General features: G+C 37.8%; 1 protein-coding gene across 1 annotated transcript; it reads right to left on the minus strand.

The window, feature by feature from the left end:
* Positions 1-1,381: 1,381 nt before the first annotated feature.
* On the minus strand, positions 1,382-13,456 carry galr1a (galanin receptor 1a). The gene is made up of 3 exons (XM_087805549.1): positions 12,806-13,456; positions 12,676-12,741; positions 1,382-1,803 (listed from the first exon to the last, which is right to left on the minus strand). Exons 1-3 carry the CDS (start codon positions 13,454-13,456, stop codon positions 1,483-1,485), a joined length of 1,038 nt encoding a protein of 345 aa, XP_087661675.1. The 3' UTR covers positions 1,382-1,482.
* Positions 13,457-23,596: the final 10,140 nt, after the last annotated feature.

Consider the following 23,596-nt stretch of genomic DNA (forward strand, 5'->3'; position numbering starts at 1 on the left):
TGAAGCTTCATCAACACATCACTACCATCTAGTGGACTATGAACATAATGACACTGTTTCATGAAGCTTCATCAACACATCACTACCATCTAGTGGACTCTGAACATAATGACACTGTTTCATTAAGCTTCATCAACACATCACTACCATCTAGTGGACTCTGAACATAATGACACTGTTTCATGAAGCTTCATCAACACTTCACTACCATCTAATGGACTCTGAACATAATGACACTGTTTCATGAAGCTTCATCAACACATCACTACCAACTAGTGGACTCTGAACATAATGACACTGTTTCATTAAGCTTCATCAACACATCACTACCATCTAGTGGACTCTGAACATAATGACACTGTTTAATGAAGCTTCATCAACACATTACTACCATCTAGTGGACTCTGAAGATAATGACACTGTTTCATGAAGCTTCATCAACACATCACTACCATCTAGTGGACTCTGAAGATAATGACACTGTTTCATGAAGCTTCATCAACACATTACTACCATCTAGTGGACTCTGAACATAAAGACACTGTTTCATGAAGCTTCATCAACACATCACTACCATCTAGTGGACTCTGAACATAATGACACTGTTTCATGAAGCTTCATCAACACATCACTACCATCTAGTGGACTCTGAACATAATGACACTGTTTCATTAAGCTTCATCAACACATCACTACCATCTAGTGGACTCTGAACATAATGACACTGTTTCATGAAGCTTCCTCAACACATCACTAGTGGCCAGTTGAAACAAAAGCTGTTGAAGGTTTCAAACTGTGATAGTAAGTTAAATACATACCAAATATGTTAACCTTTAAATATGATTAAACCACCTGAACCAGATTTTTTTTGTGTATTATTAATCTTTACGAACATAAAAGAAAGTTTTATTTCTATGCCTACATTGATATGAAACGATGGTTCGTCTTATTTTTCTTTCCAAATTTTTCATTTCTTCAAATGACAATAGAAAAATGAAGTGATGTGGATTCATACATTATAATCACTATAATACATCAATAATATATTTGTCACGTTTTATTTATATATATAATATTTATATATATATATTCAATGACGTCTTTTTTTGATTTATACAAGCCTAAAGTAAGAAAAACTAAAATGTCATAAGGGAAAACTCTAAATATTACACCTCTTTATTCCAAATAAAAAGTATTTGTAGAATATATTAAATTAAAATTGCAAGTTATACAGAAGCAAATCATTTACATTAAATATATTTTTTTCATGTTTAAATGTTCATAGAATTCTTCATCAGTTTCTTGATCAGCACACGACGCAGGAGCAGATTCGACCACTAGAGGCTTCACCTCACATTTCAACAGCGCTTTTGTGGAACGATATTGTGAGAGCAACAGAAGGATAAACAACTCCACACATTCTGAGGTTAAAAAAACACAGTTTCTGATCTTGTTCAGGGTTTACCGGCGCCCCCCTGTCCGTCAAACGTTGGTGCAGTTCGTGGACGGCGGCGTCTCCGCCTTGCTGCGGATCTCCTTGATGTCCTTGAGCGGAGAGTCGCCGGTTCCCATCTGACACTTGAACACCTGCTTGTACGCCTTGCGGAAGTTCTCGGAGAGGAACGCGTAGATGACCGGGTTGACCGAGGAGTTGCTGTACGCCAGGCAGTGGGCGGCGATCCGCAGGACGAAGGAGGCCTGGTTGAGCGGGAAGGTCCCGAACTCCACCCACAGGTGGACGATGTGATGAGGCAGCCAGGAGAGGCAGAAGACCACCACCACCACAAGCACCGTCTGAGCCGTCTGAGAACCACCATCAGAGGAAACACAGAGGAGGTTAGAAGGATATAGAGGCTCTCGATGTCATTAGGTTTTGATTCTGCAAAGGCTTGAAACCTGAAGTGTTTCCTTCTCTGCGGCTCATGCTTTTACTCGCCATCCAGACAGAAAATACATGTTTGTGAATCAATATATTCTTCATGAATCTGATCATTTTCTTGTTGTTGTAGTAATAATTCTTTGTATACTATCACTTATATTTATCATGTTTAATAAAACGTGCAGCGAGAATTCTGAGCCGCTCTAGTAGAAGAACTTACATTTCTCCGATCCTTAAATCTCTTCACTGGCTGCCAGTTTCTTTCAGGATCATTTTAAAATTGTGGTTCTTACTCTCAGATCTATTCATGGTCAGACCTTCCATCAGTGATCTGATCCACACTTACACCCCAGCTCACAAGCTATTAGTAAGTTCATGTGTAAAACAACACAAAGTGAAGTAACTAAGTTTGAAAAAAAAGTAAAATAATCACATGTTCCTAATAATTAAAGGACTTTTTTTCCTTTTTCTTTTTTCAGGGGCTCTGTAGCTAAATGTTGATGATAATTCTTAAAAGTATTTTTTCTAGTTTTCTATCCGTGATAAACTTCTCAATTGTGGTCAAACATTAGCTTCTTTAAAAAAATAAAAAAAAATCACACCATAAAAACCTATTCAAGTGGTGTCTGACTCACTATAGTGCAATTGTGTATCGATTAACGTCAGATTTGTAGTTAACGATATGTCTGGGAAATGTTGATACACTTAAATATCTCGATTAACAGCACTTTTTTTTTATCTTTTGTGGCTTTCAAATTCTATATATATTTTTATCATTGTTCTTTTATTTTATTTAAAATAATAATAATTAGCTTTTTTATTTACAGTTAACAAGCAAATATAAATTAAGTTTGTTAATTCTTGTGTTGCAATAAAACCTCCGGCCTCTAGATGGCAGCAGTCATTACATCCTCCACAGCTAGAGTAAGAATGAAATCCTGGCGATGACTGAGGACGAGAGGATACAGTCGACTACAGCAGCTTTCAAAGCTGCTCACCACTTGAAAAAAACAATCATCACATAGTGTTAATTTTTCCACTGAGAATCTATTTATTCATGTATATAACGTTTAAAATTCAGTATATTCCGTTCACCACTATAAGACAAAGTTCAGAATAACATGTCAAATACGCTTTAAATTACTTTCCATCAGCGAATCATTAATGTTTTGTGGATTTTTTTTGTTTCTGGCGTTTACACATTATTCAAATATAGCTTCACATATTTAAAGCTTCCTTCATTATTGCAAGAGAAAATGAAAGCGACCTTCGTGTCGTTGCAGAAACAACCGCAGGCGTCAGCGTAATAAACAACAAACACAAACACGCCTCGATATTCATGTGCACGCAGAGTCACTTGTACTTCCTGGAGCGACCTCTGTGGGGAACACTCGGCACAAACACACAAGCATAATTATCGCGCTGGCGGAAGAAAAGCAGCGACTCGGAGTATATTTGCTGAATGGAAATGTTAATCTGCACAACATAATGGGCTCGTCTCTTCCAGGCTAAATAACAAGCATTTAGCATCAGCGTTAACGATGGCTTCTCGTCTCACAAAGCATGAAAAGATAAGTAGGACAGCCGGACTGAATTGACCTGTTGTTGCTCTTTCAAGGTCTTTTTTTTTTTAAATAATCGTGATGAGGAGCAGATCCAGGTTTGTACTGGTTTATTAAAAATTCATTAGTTTTGACTTCTTCGGGTCCTCTTATCCTGCATCTGTGAGCTCCATGGTTTGTCTTCTACATCTTCTTTAATCCGCTCACTCCGTCTCTAACACTCGTCCACCTGAACATCTTCAACTCTGACTCGTGTCTCTGTATCAGAGCCACTGTTTTCAAACCAGTCCAAACACTAGCTCTTCCTGTTTAACTTTGCATTTCATTCTTGCTGCTTTTCTTCAGTCATCTATCTATCTATCTATCTATCTCTCTCTCTCTATATATATATATATATATATATATATATATATCTGTCTATCTATCTATCTATCTATTAAACTCATTAATGAAAACATTATTTATTTTTTACTTGCATTTATTTTCTTCCGAAGTTCATTTCACTGTTTTGTCGACAACAAGATGACAAAAACAAAAACCTACTAGAAAATATTCTCTAGTTGACAGTTTATAATACTTTGGATTCTTTGTAGTTTCATCAACATACATGAGCCTCCGAGCTGACATTTGTGTGGAATCCATGAAATATCACTGGAAAAAAAAAACTTTTGCCTTATGAGCGCCAGATGCTAATGAACTGCTCGGGGAAGTTTCCCACAGTTTGGGCGGTACGCAATAAAAAAAGCCTTGTTTGGATAGCCTCTATCACACTTTAATATATTCCCATGTTTTCCCCTCGCAAGCCATCGGTTAGAGCTTGTATAAACAGCACCACAGGAAGTTAATATCCAATATATTTCAGCGTCTGATGAGTTACACAAACAAGTGATACAGATTTATTGAGCGTATCTTTGTTTTTTAAACTTCATTTTATTTTTCAGCTTCAGGCTGTTTTAAAGAAATATAAAAAGACTCCAGACTTAGCATCGATTTTGACTTTAAATCAAGACTTCACATCAAAGTCTATCTTGCTCTGACAGACACATTTCTTTGGCCGACAGGCTAAAAAAAAACGTGACAGGATTCTAAAAACGTAAAAGCCAATAGTCTCGTACTTGTCTTTGTTTCGCCTTATTTAAAGTGTCCTCGCCACGCTCTGCTCAAGGGCTCGACTCAGCTGAACTTCTGAGTTATGATGTCACACCTCGATGTAGAACCTTTTCAGGAGAAACTTAAAGTTCAACTAATGTCAAATTCCAAGTTTTAAATGTTGAAGATCTTTCTCTCAAAGATGCAGTAAGTTCCTCATCATGATCATGTTTTACACTTATTACTTTATAAAGTTGCTCTGAAATCTGGACTCCTCCTCAAGCCAGCGGTAATCACGCCCCACTTTGTTTATACAATGAGATACTGTATCGTGATACTTGGTAGAAGTTACTTCACTGGAATTTGAAGCATTAACTCCCGAGTCCATCAACTACCTAGAAAGTGAACCAGCTGCCTTGTTTCAAATCAACTTCAAAAACAACCGATACATTTGTCTCTTTGTTCATTTAAGTGTAAAGGAAACGTGACTGAAGAATCCCTAAAGGTGACTTTGATGTTGTACGATCATGAGCCGAGACTACGACGACAATCATCAGCGATCCTTCGTGTGAAGAGGACAATGAGAAGACAAGATTTCAGAAGGACGTCACCGACTGGTCGAGCATTCGTGAGAGAACTTCCAGAGTCATATCTCAAGTATCTGTCAAAGGAATATCATCAGACACGTAATAAACCCCTTCTCACCTGAGTGCTCGTGAAAACATGTCTTCGCTCATCACTCAAGTGTTCAACATACGCCAGAGTATATGTTCGCAGCATGAAAATAACCCTCACGTGAGTCTGTGCTTGGTAAAATAATAAATTTAAATTAAAATAACAATTTCTTGCAATACTTTTACCAAAGTGATGAATGTTGTTGTAGCATGAAAGCCACTTCAATCCAAACTAGAGAGTGAGTGACACCTTCAGAGGGTGAACATGGTGATGAAGGAGAGTCTTTAGTTACATCCAAGTATCTTCCTGTGTGATGTACTGCAGACTGCAACACACTCGAGCCACTCGCAGCTGCCTGTGGCACAAATATTCAGTAAAACTACCTCGTTGAGTCGTTATATTACTTTTTTAGATTAAATTAGTCAAATTTACACTAAACCATATGGAAGTCTAATATTAGAAGTAGGTTTGTCAGAAAATACTGATGATTAACTTAAATATTGAGATGTATTTACAATACTGTATTGATATTCAACAACACTGTATCGATTAAAATATACACGTTACATTTTATCGTAGTTCTTTTATTGTTTATATTTCAATAAAGTGTGTTAAGAATAAAATACTTTCAATTTCTTTGTATTGCAATTGAAATTTTGGCCTCTAGTTGGCAGCAATCATTACGTCCTCAGCCGCTGAAGGAAGAATGAGATCCCCGTGATTACTGAGGACGAGAGGATACAGTGAGTCCAGCGGCTTTTAAAAGCTGACGTTTGGACATATTTTGGTTTGAAAACAAATGAAAGCAGTTTCAACGTCAAGAGTCATGGTGGTCTGTAAATTCTACAACACCAGAGTCAAGAACTGGACAATACTACACATATGTACTTGTTACTACACTATCACAACACCAGAATCAAGTACTCAACAATATTACACATATATACTTGTTACTACACTATCACAACACCAGAATCAAGTAGTCAACAATACTACACATATATAATTGTTACTACACTATCACAAAACCAGAGTCAAGTACCAGACAATACTACACATATATCCTTGTTACTACACTATCACAACACCAGAGTCAAGTACTCGACAATACTACACATATATACTTGTTACTACACTATCACTATATATCGTATCCTTGTATCTTGATACGTATCAACACATTCTTAAAACAAAACACACTCCTTACAAAAACCATACTTGTCTTCACTATGAAGCAACTGTTTAAACCACGTTATTCATGAGCAAAAATACAAGAAGTTTCTCCAGAGTGATTTGACACGTTACTTTAGTAAAAACAACAGACCATTGGTTTCATCAAGATAGTGTTGTGTCCGTGGGGGATTTTTGCAAAGGTTTGTCGCAGAGATACATTCAAGTCATCTCAGTCGATGAGCATGATCATGTCAGCTGCTGCCAAGAATACCAAAGTGTGTTTCACAACATCGGTGGGAGAAGCGTCGACTGTCCAGCTGCCAATGACTTCATCTTTCACATGTAGAAACAGTGCAAGCAGAGGTTAAACTTTTAAGATTCTAAATCCTGTTTGTCTGTCTTTCATTTTGTGTCTGGATTAATTCTAATGTTTGGTTCAATGATTTACCAACGAATAACAAACAAGAAATTATATTCTGATCAAGAGTCAATCAGACGTAAGAATACATAATATTTTTGTCTAACAAAATTAATTCTGAAAAGCTATAAATTGTTTTTGTCAATTTAATTCAACATGACAAAGAGGACAAACCGTGATTTTATTTTAAATTGGAGAAAACGTTCCCTTCTCTCAACCACATTATTTCTGAAAACCTTGTTGTTTGTTCGGTTCCGAGAGTCACTGCACTATTTAAGATTACTGCACTTTCCGCCTCTGCTCTCAATGACCCGACTGTCATTTTCCCAAATCACCGATCCAGACCCAACTGCCAGGAAATGACACAATACTGTGAAACACTACAAGGAAGAAACCCGTTGCAAAAAAACTTTCTGAGCAGCAGTGTGTCTCAAATCCTTCAATTCTGCACTTACCCTGAATATTTTGAGTACGTTCACACTGATCAGTGCGAAAATATAGTGCACTATGTACACTCGAACAGCAAGAAAACTGAGTACAGATCGATGGACACTTTCCACCCTCAACCACCTCCATCTTAGTGACGTAGATGAAGCTAAACTGAAGCTACGTCACTGACGACGCGTCTTCGGAGCCGATACTGATTTAAATGTCTCGAGAAAACACTAATTTTACCACAAAACAACAATAACAATAACACAATGAAACTCAACTTTATAACTTTTTTCAATTGTTGAAAAGTGTTGTCAAGTGTCGGTGATAGTGTTTCAACGACTGGTTTCAATCAGTGTTAAAAAATAGTAGAAGAAGAATTTGTCGAGTCATTTCCTGTTAGAGTTTGATTTGAGACAGTACTACCCTGTTGTAAATGTGCACACTGCACAAGTCAATGCACTCTCTTACAGTGTACTGTAAAGCAGTACTCTCAGAGAAGTGCGCAATCTGAGACACAGCACAGAAATCGAACCCCTCTTTTTCATCAAAGCATCTTCAGCACTGCACCACCAGGCTTAAAGGTTAGTTGTGTTTAGAAATTGTACCTAAAAACGAATTAACATGGGACCATGACAAGCAAATTCTTCTTTATTTTCTTTACTGCTGTATCCCTTATAGGTGTGGTGGTGGGGGCTGGAGTCTATCCCAGATTCTAGGGGCGAGAGGCAGGGGACACCCTTGACAGGACGCCAGTCTGTCGGAGAACACACAAAGACACACAACCATTCACACACACACTCAAACCTACAGACAATTTCCCCAAGTTCTCAATCAACCTCTGTATGTTTTTTGACTGTGGGAGGAAACCGGAGTGCCGGGAGTAAACCCACACAACACGGGGAGAACTTGGCTTGGCCTGGAAGAGAACCGGCAACCTTCCTGTTTGTGGCATTTTTTTTAGTTTTTTGACTGATCTTGAATGGACGTGAGCAGCGACGGCGAGAAGCCAGACAAGTGAATAACAAAACCTTCGTAATAATCCTAATTCAAGATACTCATCTGCTCGACACCACCAACAATCTAGAAAGAACACATTTTCATTTGAAGAGGAATTGATCCCTCAGCTGGGGAGTGCAAAAGTAAAAAAAAATAAATTTCACCATTATTGTTTAATTGTACTTTATTTGTTATACGACTGCAGCAGCAGATTGATCAAATTTGTCTATTTCTGTCTCAAATTAGATTTGAACGTTTTGAGGTCCTACTCCATTTCCTGACCTCCTCAGAAGAAACAATTATGAAAAAGAGTGTGTTTTCCACAGTGCCCTCTATAGTAAATGTAAAACCGGTTCAAACGTTTGTCTTTGGCCGCATCATCATGTCAGGAGTTATCTTGGTATTTGTGTTGAGTGACACCCGACATTTGTTTGTATTCTTCGTCTGATCCCAACTTAGATTTTTACTAAAGTTTATCTTTTTTTATGTACCTGACTTTTTACTAATAGGCTGACACGTGCAAAGTGCTGAAGGATTTCTATTGACCTTTAAAGTATATACTTTATTGAATATTGTTTTGATTGTTTAAGGCCTTGTGACCCTGGTCTGGAAAAGCGCTATATAAATAAAAAATTACTGACTTACTTACTTACTATTACTTTATTATTAAAGGCCCAATCTGTAGACTTGAGAAATAGAATTTCTGGCTCCCCCTAGTGTCGAAAGCTATACATTTCTGCTTCGGTAAGTGAAGATCATCATTAACCAGGGACAGATTGTATAAATCAATTGTATAAGAAATTATTAGGAGAAATAATTATATAAATAAATATTCATGCTTTAAAATATATTATTTTTATTTATTACATTTTATATTATGAACCTTGGGCTCTTTGTAATAAAATATATTATCTTTCCACCTTGTACTGAAAAAGACAAGAGAAATCTCTACAGAAATGGAACTTTTAAGACGATTGGTCGCTTTCAAATGGTTGTTCAGCATTGATGGTTATCAGTAACTCAAAGAATACACCAGTGAGATATATATATTTTTTACATATCTATTACATTAACTACTTTGACCTTCTACCACATTTTACCTTGAAAAATTAAACATGCTAAATCTATCGCTTCACCTGGATTTTGCAAACTGATCAAATATTAAGGAATAGAATAACTTGTGGTCCTTTTTTAACGTTGTAAGTATGTAAGTAAGTAATTTGTATTTATATAGCGCTTTTCCAGACCAGGGTCACAAAGCGCTTAAACAATCAAAACAATACCCAATAAAATATATACTTTAAAGGTCAAGATAAAACTGAGACAAACACAGGAGTTCCAGAAAATCAAGGAAAAGCCTGCACAAATAAAAATGTCTTAAGATGTTTCTTGAAGGAGTCAGTAGGTCTGTGGATCAGAATCTACTAATGGTTCCAGAACACGCTTCTGAACCAGAGGAGAGAAATCCTTCCAGACTGTTGCTCCTAAGCTTTGGAACGATATTCCTCTCTAACTCGCACTACATTATATCAGTAATCTTTTTGTAAAAACACTTAATACTTTTTTAATTGTGCCCTTGACGTGAGGGCAGCATTGAATCAGGAGATGATGACACAATACATCATGAATTACTGAATACCTTTCGTAACCAGGGTTACCGTCAGTCTCCTACGAAGTCAATTGAGATTGTTACGAATGAATGTTCATGCATGTTTTATTATTTTTTATATAACGACAGGAGGAACAGATGATTTCATGTTGGTGGCATCCAGACTACCATCTGGATCCTGTGGTCACGACTCAACCTTCATTCCTGTTCACTTTCCTAGTGACTGCGTCACCTTTGATCCCATCGAAGTCATCTCAATCCGACTGATTCCAGTGAGAACGACCTGCTTTGTGGAGGTCTGCGCTTGCGGAGTTCTTCTCCAGTTACATTAGAGATTATACCAACCATGAGACCATCTCACACACTCCATAAATCTAACCCGTCTTCTTACGTTGCAAGTGTATGTCCATTTTAATCCCAGGGTAAATAGCGTGGTCGCCTTTGTATAGACAGTAGACTGGAAGCTCCTGCAATATTTACCTGGAGTACTTCCTGTCTGTGTAGGATGCTGGCCTAGCAGCTAGCCTCGCAGCATCCGCTATAAAATAAGCTTAAAACAAACAAGTTTAAGGTTTTTTTTTATTAATTTTCCTCAAGTCGAAGCTTCAATTCAAGATGGACGTTACAGACGAGCAGTATTTCATGTTCCAATACATGAAAGGCTAACACGAACATAAATACGCAAACATCCAGTGTCAGCAGTAGACTTTGTGCGATGTTTACCCCGAGTGTTTCCTGTCTGTGTAGCGTGTTAGCCTTTTAGCTTCTGCTACAAACAAGCTTAAATACAGACTTGTTTAATTGTCTTAAGAACACTTCATAATGTCAAGGCTTCAATTTCAAGATGGACGTTACAGTCGAGCAGTATTGAAGTATTTGGATCTTTTTAAGTGTCTTTTTAGACGAAGATGAAGGCGAAGACAACTGAGCTCCTGTCGCTACATTAAAATGAACAAACGTTTTTGTCTATAACTCTAAAAAGAAACAGATTTGGGGTGAAATATTGCTTTAAATCTGTCACCAAAAGATCCATTTCTCATATACTTAAATTTATGGTGTAGTTGGTTATCGCAGACTTTATGGCTACAGGTGTGAACATTTATTAGTCTGTGGTGTCACTAAACCATCAACCTGACCTCTTTGTGTCATTTAATTTAGGAACTTCATTCCTGAACGATTACTTAGAGCCTCGTCTTTAGAAAAGTTCCAGGTTAACTGATGCCTTCAGGGTCCTATTCACGAGTGATTCTGGCGGCGGATGAATGGCAGGCGCTGAAATCATCCGCTCCTTGAAATGGCTGCGATTGGTGCTGCTCTCGCAGTCGTGAAGTCATTATGGGATCAGTCTCGGGCGGCTGGAGATTGCTATTGTTCCGCATTGATTTTAACATTTCAGTGACCGACGTGGACATCATCCTGCGTTGAAAGGAAATAGACCTGATCATGCTTTTGTCCGCTTCACCGTGAACAGGTTTGCAACTTCAATTTTTTGTGACGGCCATAAGATCTGATTGGTTAAAGCGAAGAGCCCCCACTTCCCTCTTGTGTGTTATACAACCTGTTGTTAGGGCATATATGTCACAAGCTTGGACAAATTACGCCCTTTGAACACATTTAGCACATATTTCAATGTTTTCTTTTTCCAGTCTATGTGGTTTGATTCATATTTTGTTGTTTAATGTCTCGTAGATGCTGTGTTTTGACTGTAAATTTGGGTAATCATTCTGTAATTTGATGTGTTTTTTTTTATACCTGATCCATTTTAACTATATAATCAAAGCAATAATAATGGTTACATTTTACTTGATGCTATTTATTCGATCTGACATTATAGATGGAATTCCTTGCTGAGCATGACCTCATAAAAACATCAAATGGAAGACCGAAAAATGACATCTCACAGGCTGCAAATGGCCCCCTGACCACGTTTTAAAAGGCAACTAACATGAAACTTAAACTCAGGTGTCATGTAGTAAATGTTATTCTCTCCAAGATGCAGTAAGTTCCTCATCATGACCATGTTTTACACTTATTACTTTATAAAGTTGCTCTGAAATCTGGGCGAACGAGAGGTTACGAGAGTCCATTATGACATAATAATGGCTTCACTCCTCCTCCAGACAGCTGTAATGACGCCCGCTTTGTTTATACAACAAGTCCCTTTGAGGTGGAGACCATTGGTGACGCACGGTGACAAACCTCAATGCTTGACTAATCACAGCAGAGTGGGTGTGGTTATGGTGAACCAGATTTCATCTCCAGAAAAACAGTGTTTTCAGTGGGCGGAGCTTAACATAATTTCTAATGTCAATATTTAAATGAAAAGAGAGTTTTGTACAAAAACACACACCGATGATACAATAAAGTCACAGATCACAACAACACACATATACACACCTTAGCTGCTTTTTAAAGTCATTTTATTTTAAAATAAATTAAATACTTGTCAGTTGACAAAATTGGGACAAATTGCATCCAAAGTCATTTATATCTTACGAAAGGTAACATAAAAAGGAGACCTCCTGAGGGATCAATAAAGTTTTACCTTACCTTACCTTATAAAAACTCGACTGGATTCAAGACTGTAACATATTTCTATTGATATGTTCAAATTAAACTCTATTTTAAATGCCAAACTGGCTTCTTTGCATTGATTCATCCATTTTCAATCGGAGTATTCTAGTCAAATCTACCCTTTCAATACCTGCAGATGATCAAATTGATCAGTATGTGTTTAATTAAAGGATGCTTATCTTATCGATCTTATTTTCTTATTGATCTTATTGATCTTATTGATCTTATTGATTCTATTGTAAAAACTGAACAAAAACAATCTCACCTTTTTCTTGGATGCCTCTGACTTTTTGGACATATTCCTTAGCTTTTTGTGCAGGTGGTTTAAAACCTAAAACCAGAGCAGATTTTTTTGGTTATCCCTTGTTTAAAGATCAGTTTTGAATGACCTTCACCTTCGCGTAACAGAAGGAGATGAGCAGCAGCGGCAGCACGTATCCAAACACGAAGGTGCAGACCACGTAGAGCTTCTTCTGGTTGTGGTCGGGCCACTCCTCCCAGCAGAAGGTGTCGTTGTCCCTGTGGAAGATGTTCTGGTGGTACATGACCGGGGCGGCCATGGTCAGGGACAGAACCCAGATCACCAGCACGCCGAGCAGCGCGTTCTTGGCCACGCGGATGGACGAGGACTTTCTGGAGTGCACGATGGCGACGTAGCGGTCCACGGACATGGCCGACAGGGTGAAGATGCTGACCAGCATGGACACGGTGAAGAAGTAGTGGATGAACTTGCAGATGAATACGCCCAGCACCCAGGAGGACATCATGTAGATGGTGGACTGGAAGGGGATGCAGAAGAGCAGGTAGAAGATGTCGGCGATGCTGAGGTTGAGGATGAAGATGTTGGTGGTGCTGCGAGGCTTCCCGGGTTTACTGCGGGCGAGCACGGTGATGACCAGGGAGTTCCCGAGCACACCCAGGGTGAAGATGAGCCCGAACACCAGCAGCGTGATGAAGTTGTCCACGCCGATGCCGAACAAAAGTTTCTGGTCCTCCTCCCGGGTCAGATTCCGCGGGTCGTCCGCGGACCAGTCGCACTCGTTCATGCTGGATCCGAACCGTCACTTTAGATTCACGGTGGATTCAAGCGACCATTCTAGTCTTTTTCCAGATCAAATCTCTCCAGGAATCACTTCATCCACTTCATCCAGGCGCGTGTGTCTGAGGCTCGGGCGCGCGTCCTGAGGCGCACCTGATGCTCCGCGTTCGTGGACTTGTCCACCGCACTTTTAAACAGGGGCCGGACCCTCTCCACGCGCGTCACAGACCTTCACGCCTCCTCCTCGCTGATGCCCACAGACAGATGTTTGCGTGGAGTCACATCTGGATCGTCTTTTAAGGAGAGATTCCAGAGGAACCTGCAGCGCGTGCGTCTCCCTTCGACCCTCGATTAGTTTATCATAAATATAAATCACATTGAACTAAACGTTTTCTTAGGAAAATGTTTTAAAATGCATTTTTAGTTTTTTTAATCGACTATATAGTTCTCTAATTTCGGCTTTTCAAATCACTTTTTCTACCCAATATTGTGACACGAAAATATTTTCCAATCTATGAATTCAAATATAATGAATTATTTTCCAAATTATCATGTTTTTTCCGCTCTTTAAAAACTTGAAACCATGTGATCACCGATTTATGTTTTTTTTGTCATTTATTTTCTATTTTAACTTTAAAAATACTTCCTCCATCAAATTCCTCTAACGATTGGTTCCAAGAAAAAAAACGTAATTTGGGGAAAATGTTTTAAAATGCTTTCTTAGTTTTTTAATCAACTATATAGTTCTCTAATTTTGGCTTTTCAAACCACTTTTGCTACACAATATTTTTTCACGAAAATAATTTCTAATCTATGATCCATTCAAATGTAAATGTAATGGTTTATTTTCCGAATTATCATGTTTTTTTCTGCCCTTTAAAGCCTTGAAACCACGTGATTTATGTTTTTTGTCAATTATTTTTCTATTTTTAACTTTAAAAAAACTCCATCAAATTTCTCTAACGATTGGTTCCAAGAACAAGACGTATTCTCAAGAAATTGTTTTAAAATGCATTTTAAGTTTTTTTAAATCCACTCTATACGTCTCTAATTTGGGCTTTTCAAGTCACTTTTTCTACACAATTAGTCTATGATTAATTCAATTGTTATGATTTATTTTCCAAATTATAATGTTTTTTTCTCATCTTTAAAAACTTGAAACCATGTCGTTTTGCTTATAATTTTTTTCTTTTACTTTTTAAAAAGAACCGCCACCGCCGAATGTATTCAATTCTCTGGCAGTTTATTTTCAATATGATTTTCTCTACAGATCTGCACGATAAAGTATATATTTTCAGGAAAAATATATTAAAAAAAATACTTTTAAACTTCAATATTAACTACTGTATATATAAAATTTCGTATTTTTATCCAGAATTTTTTTTTCCTGTTCCAAAGAAAGATTATCCAAGATTTCGAGATTACAAAGTTTTTGAAAATATTTTAAATCTATGTTTAATTCCAATTAAATTATTTATTATTGGTGATGTGTTGATAAAGCTTCATGAAACAGTGTCATTATCTTCAGAGTCCACTAGATGGTAGTGATGTGTTGATGAAGCTTCATGAAACAGTGTCATTATCTTAAGAGTCCACTAGATGGTAGTGATGTGTTGATGAAGCTTCATGAAACAGTGTCATTATCTTCAGAGTCCGATAGATGGTAGTGATGGTTGATAAACCTTCATGAAACAGTGTCATTATCTTCAGAGTCCACTAGATGGTAGTGATGTGTTGATGAAGCTTCATGAAACAGTGTCATTATCTTCAGAGTCCACTAGATGGTAGTGATGTGTTGATGAAGCTTCATGAAACAGTGTCATTATCTTCAGAGTCCACTAGATGGTAGTGATGTGTTGATGAAGCTTCATGAAACAGTGTCATTATCTTCAGAGTCCAGTAGATGGTAGTGATGTGTTGATGTAGCTTCATGAAACAGTGTCATTATGTTCAGAGTCCACTAGATGGTAGTGATGTGTTAATGAAGCTTCATGAAACAGTGTCATTATCTTCAGAGTCTACTAGATGGCATTTTCTGCACGATTATTTTTGAACAAGTGTTCTAATGAAACATCATTTTAAAACTGATGGTGCCACCTACTGACCTCTGAACAACATGACACTGTTTCATGAAGCTTCATCGACACATCACTAGTGAAAACGCTCCAACAGGAGGAAAAACAACTCGGGACAAAACCTTTGACTCAAAGTCAATCTTCGTGAGAGGAAATTCTATAGAGAAAAAAAAACTCTGAACAAGGCTGGAAGTATTAGTCGAAAACAATTAACAAGGTGAACAAAATACTCAGACGAGGACGGGAAAAGACTATTACTTGACGGAGACACAGGTGGAAACAACCAGGGATGAAGGAGACACCAGACACATGACCATAAAAATGGAAATTCACAAGACAAGAAACCCAAGACAGGACATTGGTCACTGCGTTGTGTCTTGTCGTCTGTTTCACTCATTGTTTGAATGTGTCGCTGCTTTGAAGGTGTTTGATGAATAAAATTGATTCATACAATGTGCTGTAGATATTGATGGTGTCTGTGTTTACCTCGTATCTCTTTTTAAAATAAAGTTGTTGTTTTTTTTCACTCTGCCCTTGAGCAAGACGTAGAGGTACATACACAGTACATATACAAGCACTTACGTGACTCTGAAATACGAGTCAACAACAGTATTAGCAGCACAGACTAGTTTACTGTCAGCACTATATTCACCTTTAGATAAAAACAGTTGAAAAATAATCAGAAAAGGTTATTTTTTACTAGTTTACAGGTTAATTTTTGAACTAAACTTGATTGAAACGAGACAAAGTTTACTTCAGAGAGAATCTGTTTTATAAAAACCTTAACAGAAATAATCAATAGTAAATAAACTATACTGATTTTATTATTCTTTGTACTCGGCCAGGTAACAAATCTAATGGACCAATTTTTGTTGATTCGGTTTTCCTTCAGTTCTCCGTCTATACGTCCATCCGTCCGTCCGTCCGTCCGTCCATCCATCCATCCATCCATCCATCCATCCATCCATCCATCCATCCATCCATCCATCCATCCATCCATCCATCCATCCATCCATCCATCCATCCCTCCCTCCCTCCGTCCATCCATCCATCCATTCAATATCTACAATTTTCTGGGGAGAAATCAGAGTGAACCACTAAATCGTGTAATTACGATGAAAAAAAAATCAGTTTACAAATATGACATTACTCTTGCACATCTTAACTCTCTAATGAAGTCAAAAATTTGTAGAAAATCTTTGTTCTTTCCACCTTAACATTAGGATAAGTCCGAGCGAGTGTTAGAGACGCTGCATCCTCTTCGTCCCTGGCGGTTTTTTATCGACGAGCGAGGACGGAAGTGTCAGAGTTACTCTGACATCTTGAGAGATTCTATTGCTCACAGATGTGTAGGTCCCTGATTCCTTTGTCAGCTCGTTCTCACGACGCGTTCCAACCTCCCCCTGCTTTGTATTACGTTCAGATGAAACGGAAGCATCGCAGACAGACAAATCTCCTCGGTTATGAAAAGTGTTTGTTGCAGCAAATAACCAAGAGCAAACATAGACGTCTGCCTTTCGTCCTGCTGTCTTTCAAAACTGTCATGTTCTAACTCAATCCTTCACACAGACGGATTTATTCATTTTCTCATATTTTCAGATCAAACTTTTCTGCCTTTTTGCACTTAACCCTGTATTTTCTGGGTTGGACTCATCAAAAGATGGTGAAATAACGTTGGACTTGGAATCATCTGGAAGCCTGTTTTCTTAAAGCTTCGCTTCTCTTGACCGAAAGCGCTACGGTTTTGAAGAAAATGATTAGATGAAAGGCCGTTTCTCAAATGTTAAGTCATTAGCTTTAAAGGTCAGAGACAGAAGGCCGGTGATAAACCTATAGAAGGAAGGTCACAAAATACAGAAGGACCTTTTGATTGGCCCTGATGGAGATTGGTAAAGATCACTTGACTTTGGCTTCATGAACATTTTCTTTTTCGATTTTTTTTATTCAACAGAATCAAAAGTACAGCAGAATAACGACATTAAAGGGGTCAACAGAGGTCATTAGGTGGCGCCATCAGTTTAAAAATGACGTTTCATTAGAACAGTTATTCAAAATAAAGGAAAATAATGTAGAGATGCCATCTAGTGAACATAATGACACTGTTTCATGAAGCTTCATCGACACATCACTACCATCTAGTGGACTCTGAAGATAATAAAACTGTTTCATGAAGCTTCAACTACACATCACTACCATCTACTGGACTCTGAACATAATGACACTTTTTCATGAAGCTTCATCGACACATCACTACCATCTAGTGGACTCTGAACATAATGACACTGTTTCATGAAGCTTCATCAACACATCACTACCATCTACTGGACTCTGAAGATAATGACACTGTTTCATGAAGCTTCATCTACACATCACTACCATCTAGTGGACTCTGAACATAATGACACTGTTTCATGAAGCTTCATCAACACATCACTACCATCTACTGGACTCTGAAGATAATGACACTGTTTCATGAAGCTTCATCGACACATCACTACCATCTAGTGGACTCTGAAGATAATGAAACTGTTTCATGAAGCTTCATCGACAAATCACTACCATCTAGTGGACTCTGAAGATAATGACACTGTTTCATGAAGCTTCATAAACACATCACTACCATCTAGTGGACTCTGAAGATAATGACACTGTTTCATGAAGCTTCATCAACACATCACTACCATCTAGTGGACTCTGAACATAATGACACTGTTTCATGAAGCTTCATCAACACATCACTACCATCTAGTGGTTCTCTGAAGATAATGAAGCTGTTTCATGAAGCTTCATCGACAAATCACTACCATCTAGTGGACTCTGAAGATAATGACACTGTTTCATGAAGCTTCATCAACACATCACTACCATCTAGTGGACTCTGAACATAATGACACTGTTTCATGAAGCTTCATGAAACAGTGTCATATTGTACAGACGTCATCAGTCAAATATAAAATGTAAACGTCTTAAATGCACATTATGTGCATTATTTATGTCAAAAATAATGTTTTTTTATGTCGTTATTTACAAAATTTGATTCTTAATCCTGTCATTCTTTTATTGTACGAAGGTCAATTGAGTAATGATATTAAACCTTTGATAGAAAACCATAACTTTTCCATGTGTAAGCATTTAAAAATATGACATTGAGAAAATGTTTAGTAAAATATATGATCTATACATTTTTTCACAACATACATTTGATCTTTTTTTTTTTAAACATTTTTCATCGTTATTATTATTATTATAATAATTTTTATGATTCTCTTTTGCCTTCTGGTTCTAAGGGAAGCAAGAAAACACGAGAGACGTAGCAGGAAAAAGATGAAGAGATTGGATGAAAGTCTATCTTTCCGTCGATGCATGAAAACATTCAATCAAGGTAATGACACCCCAGACCGTAAGAGACGAGCACAGATCACCTGGATTGCTCGCGGCAGGTAATCAAACACAGAAACGATGAATTCTGAGGCGTTCGAATCGCCAGATATATATATATATATATATATATACAGAACTTTTTCCGACTGGCGGCGGCTTCTGTCAATAACGCCACTATGATGGACATACGGTCTTATCTAGCCGCTCACAGATACGTAGATGACTAACAGCTCCCTTTGCTGCTCTGTTGGATAATCCATGTCTTCTTAGGTCCATTAACCCAGGCCCGTCTTTCTATTTCCATGACGACCGCTCACAATATCTTTGTTTGGATCTGCCCGTCCTCTGAGCTAATGACTTATCATTTTATGACCCGCGATGTCCAGTCGTTCCCTCTGCCCGGGGCCTGTTGAGCAACCAGCTTGTTGATTCTGGTGGGACCGCTCGTAGCGGCTACCGCTAATGACATCAGGATCTCCAAACCTCCGCGGATGGGATCTGCCCGACACATTATTATGAACAAGTGGATTACATCGGTATGGCAACAATACGTGGATTAGAGATTGTGACGTTGCGGGAGTATCAGCGTAATGGAGGCGTCTGTCAACATCCTTGAGGCCGCGTTAGGAACATTGTATCGTTTCAGTCGTTGTTATTTTTCTCTTGACTCAATCATTTTTATTTCAAGACACATAGAAATAATGGTGAATTATACTACGAAAATCAGCTTTTGTATTAAAATTAATTATTTATATTCTTATTTATGTTGATCTTTAAAGTCTTTTCTCCAGAGACATTTATTTTGTTCATTCATTTTCTACTGCTTTATTACTTGGAGGTCGCGGGGAGACTGGAGTCTTTCCCAGTTTCATTGGGCGAGAGGCTGGGGACACTCTGGACAGGACACTCAGGACACACAAAGACACACAACCATTCACACACACACTAAAACCAACTGACAATTTCCCCAAGTTCTCCATCAACCTCTATATGTTTTTATTGAAAATCATTCACTGAGGAAGAGGAAGAAAAATGTTCCTGCGATTCACAACATGTTCTTTCGTTTATTAGATCCACAACTAGCTAGCTGTTAGCTAAATGTTCGTTTTCACCTCATTCCAAGAGACACATTTTTTCCTTTGTGTTGCTAAATTAGAAGGAAACAATGTCACGTTTCAACTTTGTTTTTTATTTACTTGTATATTTCCATTCACTTTCTTTTTCCACTTTATCCCTAAAAGGGGTCTCGGTGGGGGGGGCTGGGGTCTATCCCAGTCTCTAAGGGTGTAAAGCAGGGGACAACCTGGACAGGACACTAGTCTGTCTCAGGACACACAAAGACAGACCATTCACACATACACTCATATCCACGGACAATTTCCCAAAGTTCCCAATCAACCTCTGTATGTTTTTGTACTGTGGGAGGAAACCGGAGTGCCCGGAGTAAACCCATGCAACACGGGGAGAACCGAAAAGTCATCACAACCTGGATGTGAAACGGCAACCTTCTTGCTGTGAGGCGATCATGCCATAAATAATCCAATTAATTAAAACAAAGTAGCAGCAGTTGCTGCGTTGTTTTTATTATGTTTGACCCAGAGAGAAGCTTGAAACATCAACTAATGTTACAAGCTTGACATCCTGGACACATCACCAGTGACGTTACATGCGGTCACAGAGTATTTCGGGTCTTTCAGTAAATCATACACTGAATTTTTTTAGCATCCAAATCAGACTCTCAATCTGAAAAAAACTTACATTTCAAGCACTTTTGTTTTCCATAGTGTTTTGTTTTCAATGCATAAAAAAATCAGTGTAACTTCAATGTGTAAAGAATAATTGAATGTAAAAAAATGAAATGTGAAAAAATTCATTGTAAGAAATTCAATGTGCAATGTGTTGTGTAATGTCTAATATTCAATGTTATGCACACAAATAAAGTAAACAGACTCTGACTCACTCCTTCTTCCCGTCAGCTTTGCGTTGTTTGAGTCATTTCAGGGATCGGTTCTTTTGGTCGCTTGTATGAATACACTGAATTTTTCTTTAACACCCAGTTTCAATTTATTGATATTTAACTTTGTATTTCACGTAGATCTTTTATGTTTAACCATTTACATTGAATATATATTAATTACTTTGAATAAATTAATCCATTCAATGAATATATATTGATTACATTACATTTATTTATATTACTTTATTTAAAAATAATGTGTCCACATTGTTTTTTCGGCGCTATACACCGATACTGATGATGTAAAACAAATGTCCTATTTTATCAAAAATATTATTGATTGATCAAGTTTACGCGCCACAAAATTCTGGTAATATTTTCCAGGTTTTTACTTGACAAAACTCCTGTATAAAAACATCTAATGTTATGTTTAACGATGCTGAACCCAAGAGCAGACAGAGGCGAGTTCCAGAGAATACAAAAAGGGGTTTATTGAATAAAGGGGAAGCAGGTAGTGGAAGAGTAAGCTGGAGGGAGAGCGAGGTCGGCGAGCTGGAGTGAATGACGCGGGTTACTGCAGGCAGAGGAACAAAAGTTAGATGAGGTCCAAAAAACAACAAGAGACTCGAGTACTAGAGCGAGGTAGCAAATACACTGAGCCAGTCACGTATAGTTACCACGGTTGAGTGAACTACGATCTGGCGCCGACCGCGGGGAATCCAAGGGTTTAAGAAGGGGGTTGATTGGGGATCAAGAACAGGTGAGCATGATTGATGATGAGGACCAGGTGTGAGGTGAGACGACAAGAGGAGTGGCAGACCAGGGGGAGGAGAACACAGCAGACTGCTGTGACCACAACATCTAAGGCAAGTGAAATATTAATTGGAATCCCTTTAATAATATAAGATACAAATTTATGTCTAAGTCTGGCAAACATTGATTTCAATTCATCAATTCACACATTGTTTTTTTTGACCCGCCATGGTTACTCTCATTTCACTTTAACTAATTTATTGAATTTAATCAATGAAAAATAGGACAAAAATAGGACAAAGGATACAAAGAATAACATGGAATAGATTCATCTTTTCACTCCTGCCCCCAAACTCACTATTATACAATCTATTAGCACAAGGAATCCATGAGTCCCTGAGTCTATTAGTGTTACCAATACAATGTAACTGTACTTTAAGTTCTCCTGTATATTTCGTCAAGTTATGTTGTGTTTGTTCAATCTGTGATATTCATTTGTTTCTTCTGTGCATATTTTAAGACACATTTTCTAATTTAATGTTAATTAGTTGATTCATAATTAACCCATTTTTTTCAGTTTCTTTGTTCAGCAAGTTTCCAACATATCATTCTTTTAACAATCTAAAAAATGTGATATTTGGAAGGTGGGATTTAACAAAAAAAAGGTCACACCTAACATATTGCACCCTGTGGACTTGATGTAGTATAAGGAGGTTAACCAGACTTTTTTTTGCATTTTCACTGGTTTGAATATTTATTTTTCTTAACATTTATCACAGGAAAATTTTATTTATACCTCTGGAATTGTCTTGGTTTTCTTACTCCGTAAATCCAATTATCCGTTTATTATGAGTGGGACCTAAACTTGATGTGTTGATACAGCTCTATTACACAACCGTATAATTCATTCTATGGAAAGAACCAATCAGTCCGTGAACGGACGCAACGACATATTTTGATCGTAACTGTTAACAGTCGACAAGAATAAAACGTGGAACACGATCTGGAAAATCCTCAGCGATCGTGTGTGTTGCATTCAAAATACACAACTTTATTTATATACACCGATGATGTAGTGTCTCTTTCGAGTCTCAAAGCGTCGATTCTTTTAAAAATACGTAAAGAGGTGATTCATCATGTCAGCACCATCTAGTTATTGAATAATTGTGTCCTGATTCAGCTAATTGTACATCGTAGAAGACAAAGCGTCCTGATGTAAATGTACACAGACTCCATTAAGTAAGTAAGTAATTTATATTTATAGCACTTTTCCAGACCAGGGTCACAAAGCGCTTAAACAATCTAAACGATACTCGATAAACGATACAATGTTTCTTGAAGGAGTCAGTAGATCATCAAACACAGAGATCGTTCCAAAGCTTAGGAGCAACAGTCTGGAAAGATTTCTCTCCTCTGGTCCGGAAGCGTGTTCAGAAACCATCAGTAGATTCTGATCCACAGACCTCAGAGCCCAAGCTGGGGTGTAAGTCTGGATCAGATCACTGATGGAAGGTCTGACCATGAATAGATCTGAAAGTAAGAACCAGAATTGATTGAAAATGATCCTGAAAGAGTTTTAAGGATCGGAGAAATGTGAGTTCTTCTACTAGAGCAGCTCAGAATTCTTGTTTGCAGAGTTTTGTATGAACTGCAGGCGAGACAGATCCTTCTTGTTTAGACACCAAAAAAAAACAGTTAGAATAGTCTAAACGAGAAGATACAAACACATGGATTATAAGCTCCCGATCATGCTGTGACAACATTTTTGGATGCTTCGATGGTGGAAGAAACAAAACATTCTTGGCTATATATATATATATAAGTACAATGATGTTGTTGAATGCGATACACATGCTTACAAATGGATCGCTGATGATTTAAAAGATCGTGAACTGACACTATTGTACAGTACAATTTTTGTTTTTGGTCTGAATCGGTTTACAATAAAAACATGGTGAATAACAACAGGTCCACAATTGTG

The sequence above is a fragment of the Callionymus lyra genome, chromosome 13 (genome assembly GCF_982586985.1).
Source record: "Callionymus lyra chromosome 13, fCalLyr1.hap1.1, whole genome shotgun sequence".
Taxonomy (NCBI): domain Eukaryota; kingdom Metazoa; phylum Chordata; class Actinopteri; order Syngnathiformes; family Callionymidae; genus Callionymus; species Callionymus lyra.

Excerpts from the sequence above, each read along its gene's own strand:
- galr1a (XM_087805549.1), bottom strand. The coding sequence starts at position 13,456 with ATGAACGAGTGCGACTGGTCCGCGGACGACCCGCGGAATCTGACCCGG. Across the intron at positions 12,742-12,805 it reads TCTCCTTCTGTTACGCGAAG|GTTTTAAACCACCTGCACAA; the intron begins GTGAAGGTCATT and ends CTCTGGTTTTAG. Across the intron at positions 1,804-12,675 it reads CAGAGGCATCCAAGAAAAAG|ACGGCTCAGACGGTGCTTGT; the intron begins GTGAGATTGTTT and ends GGTGGTTCTCAG.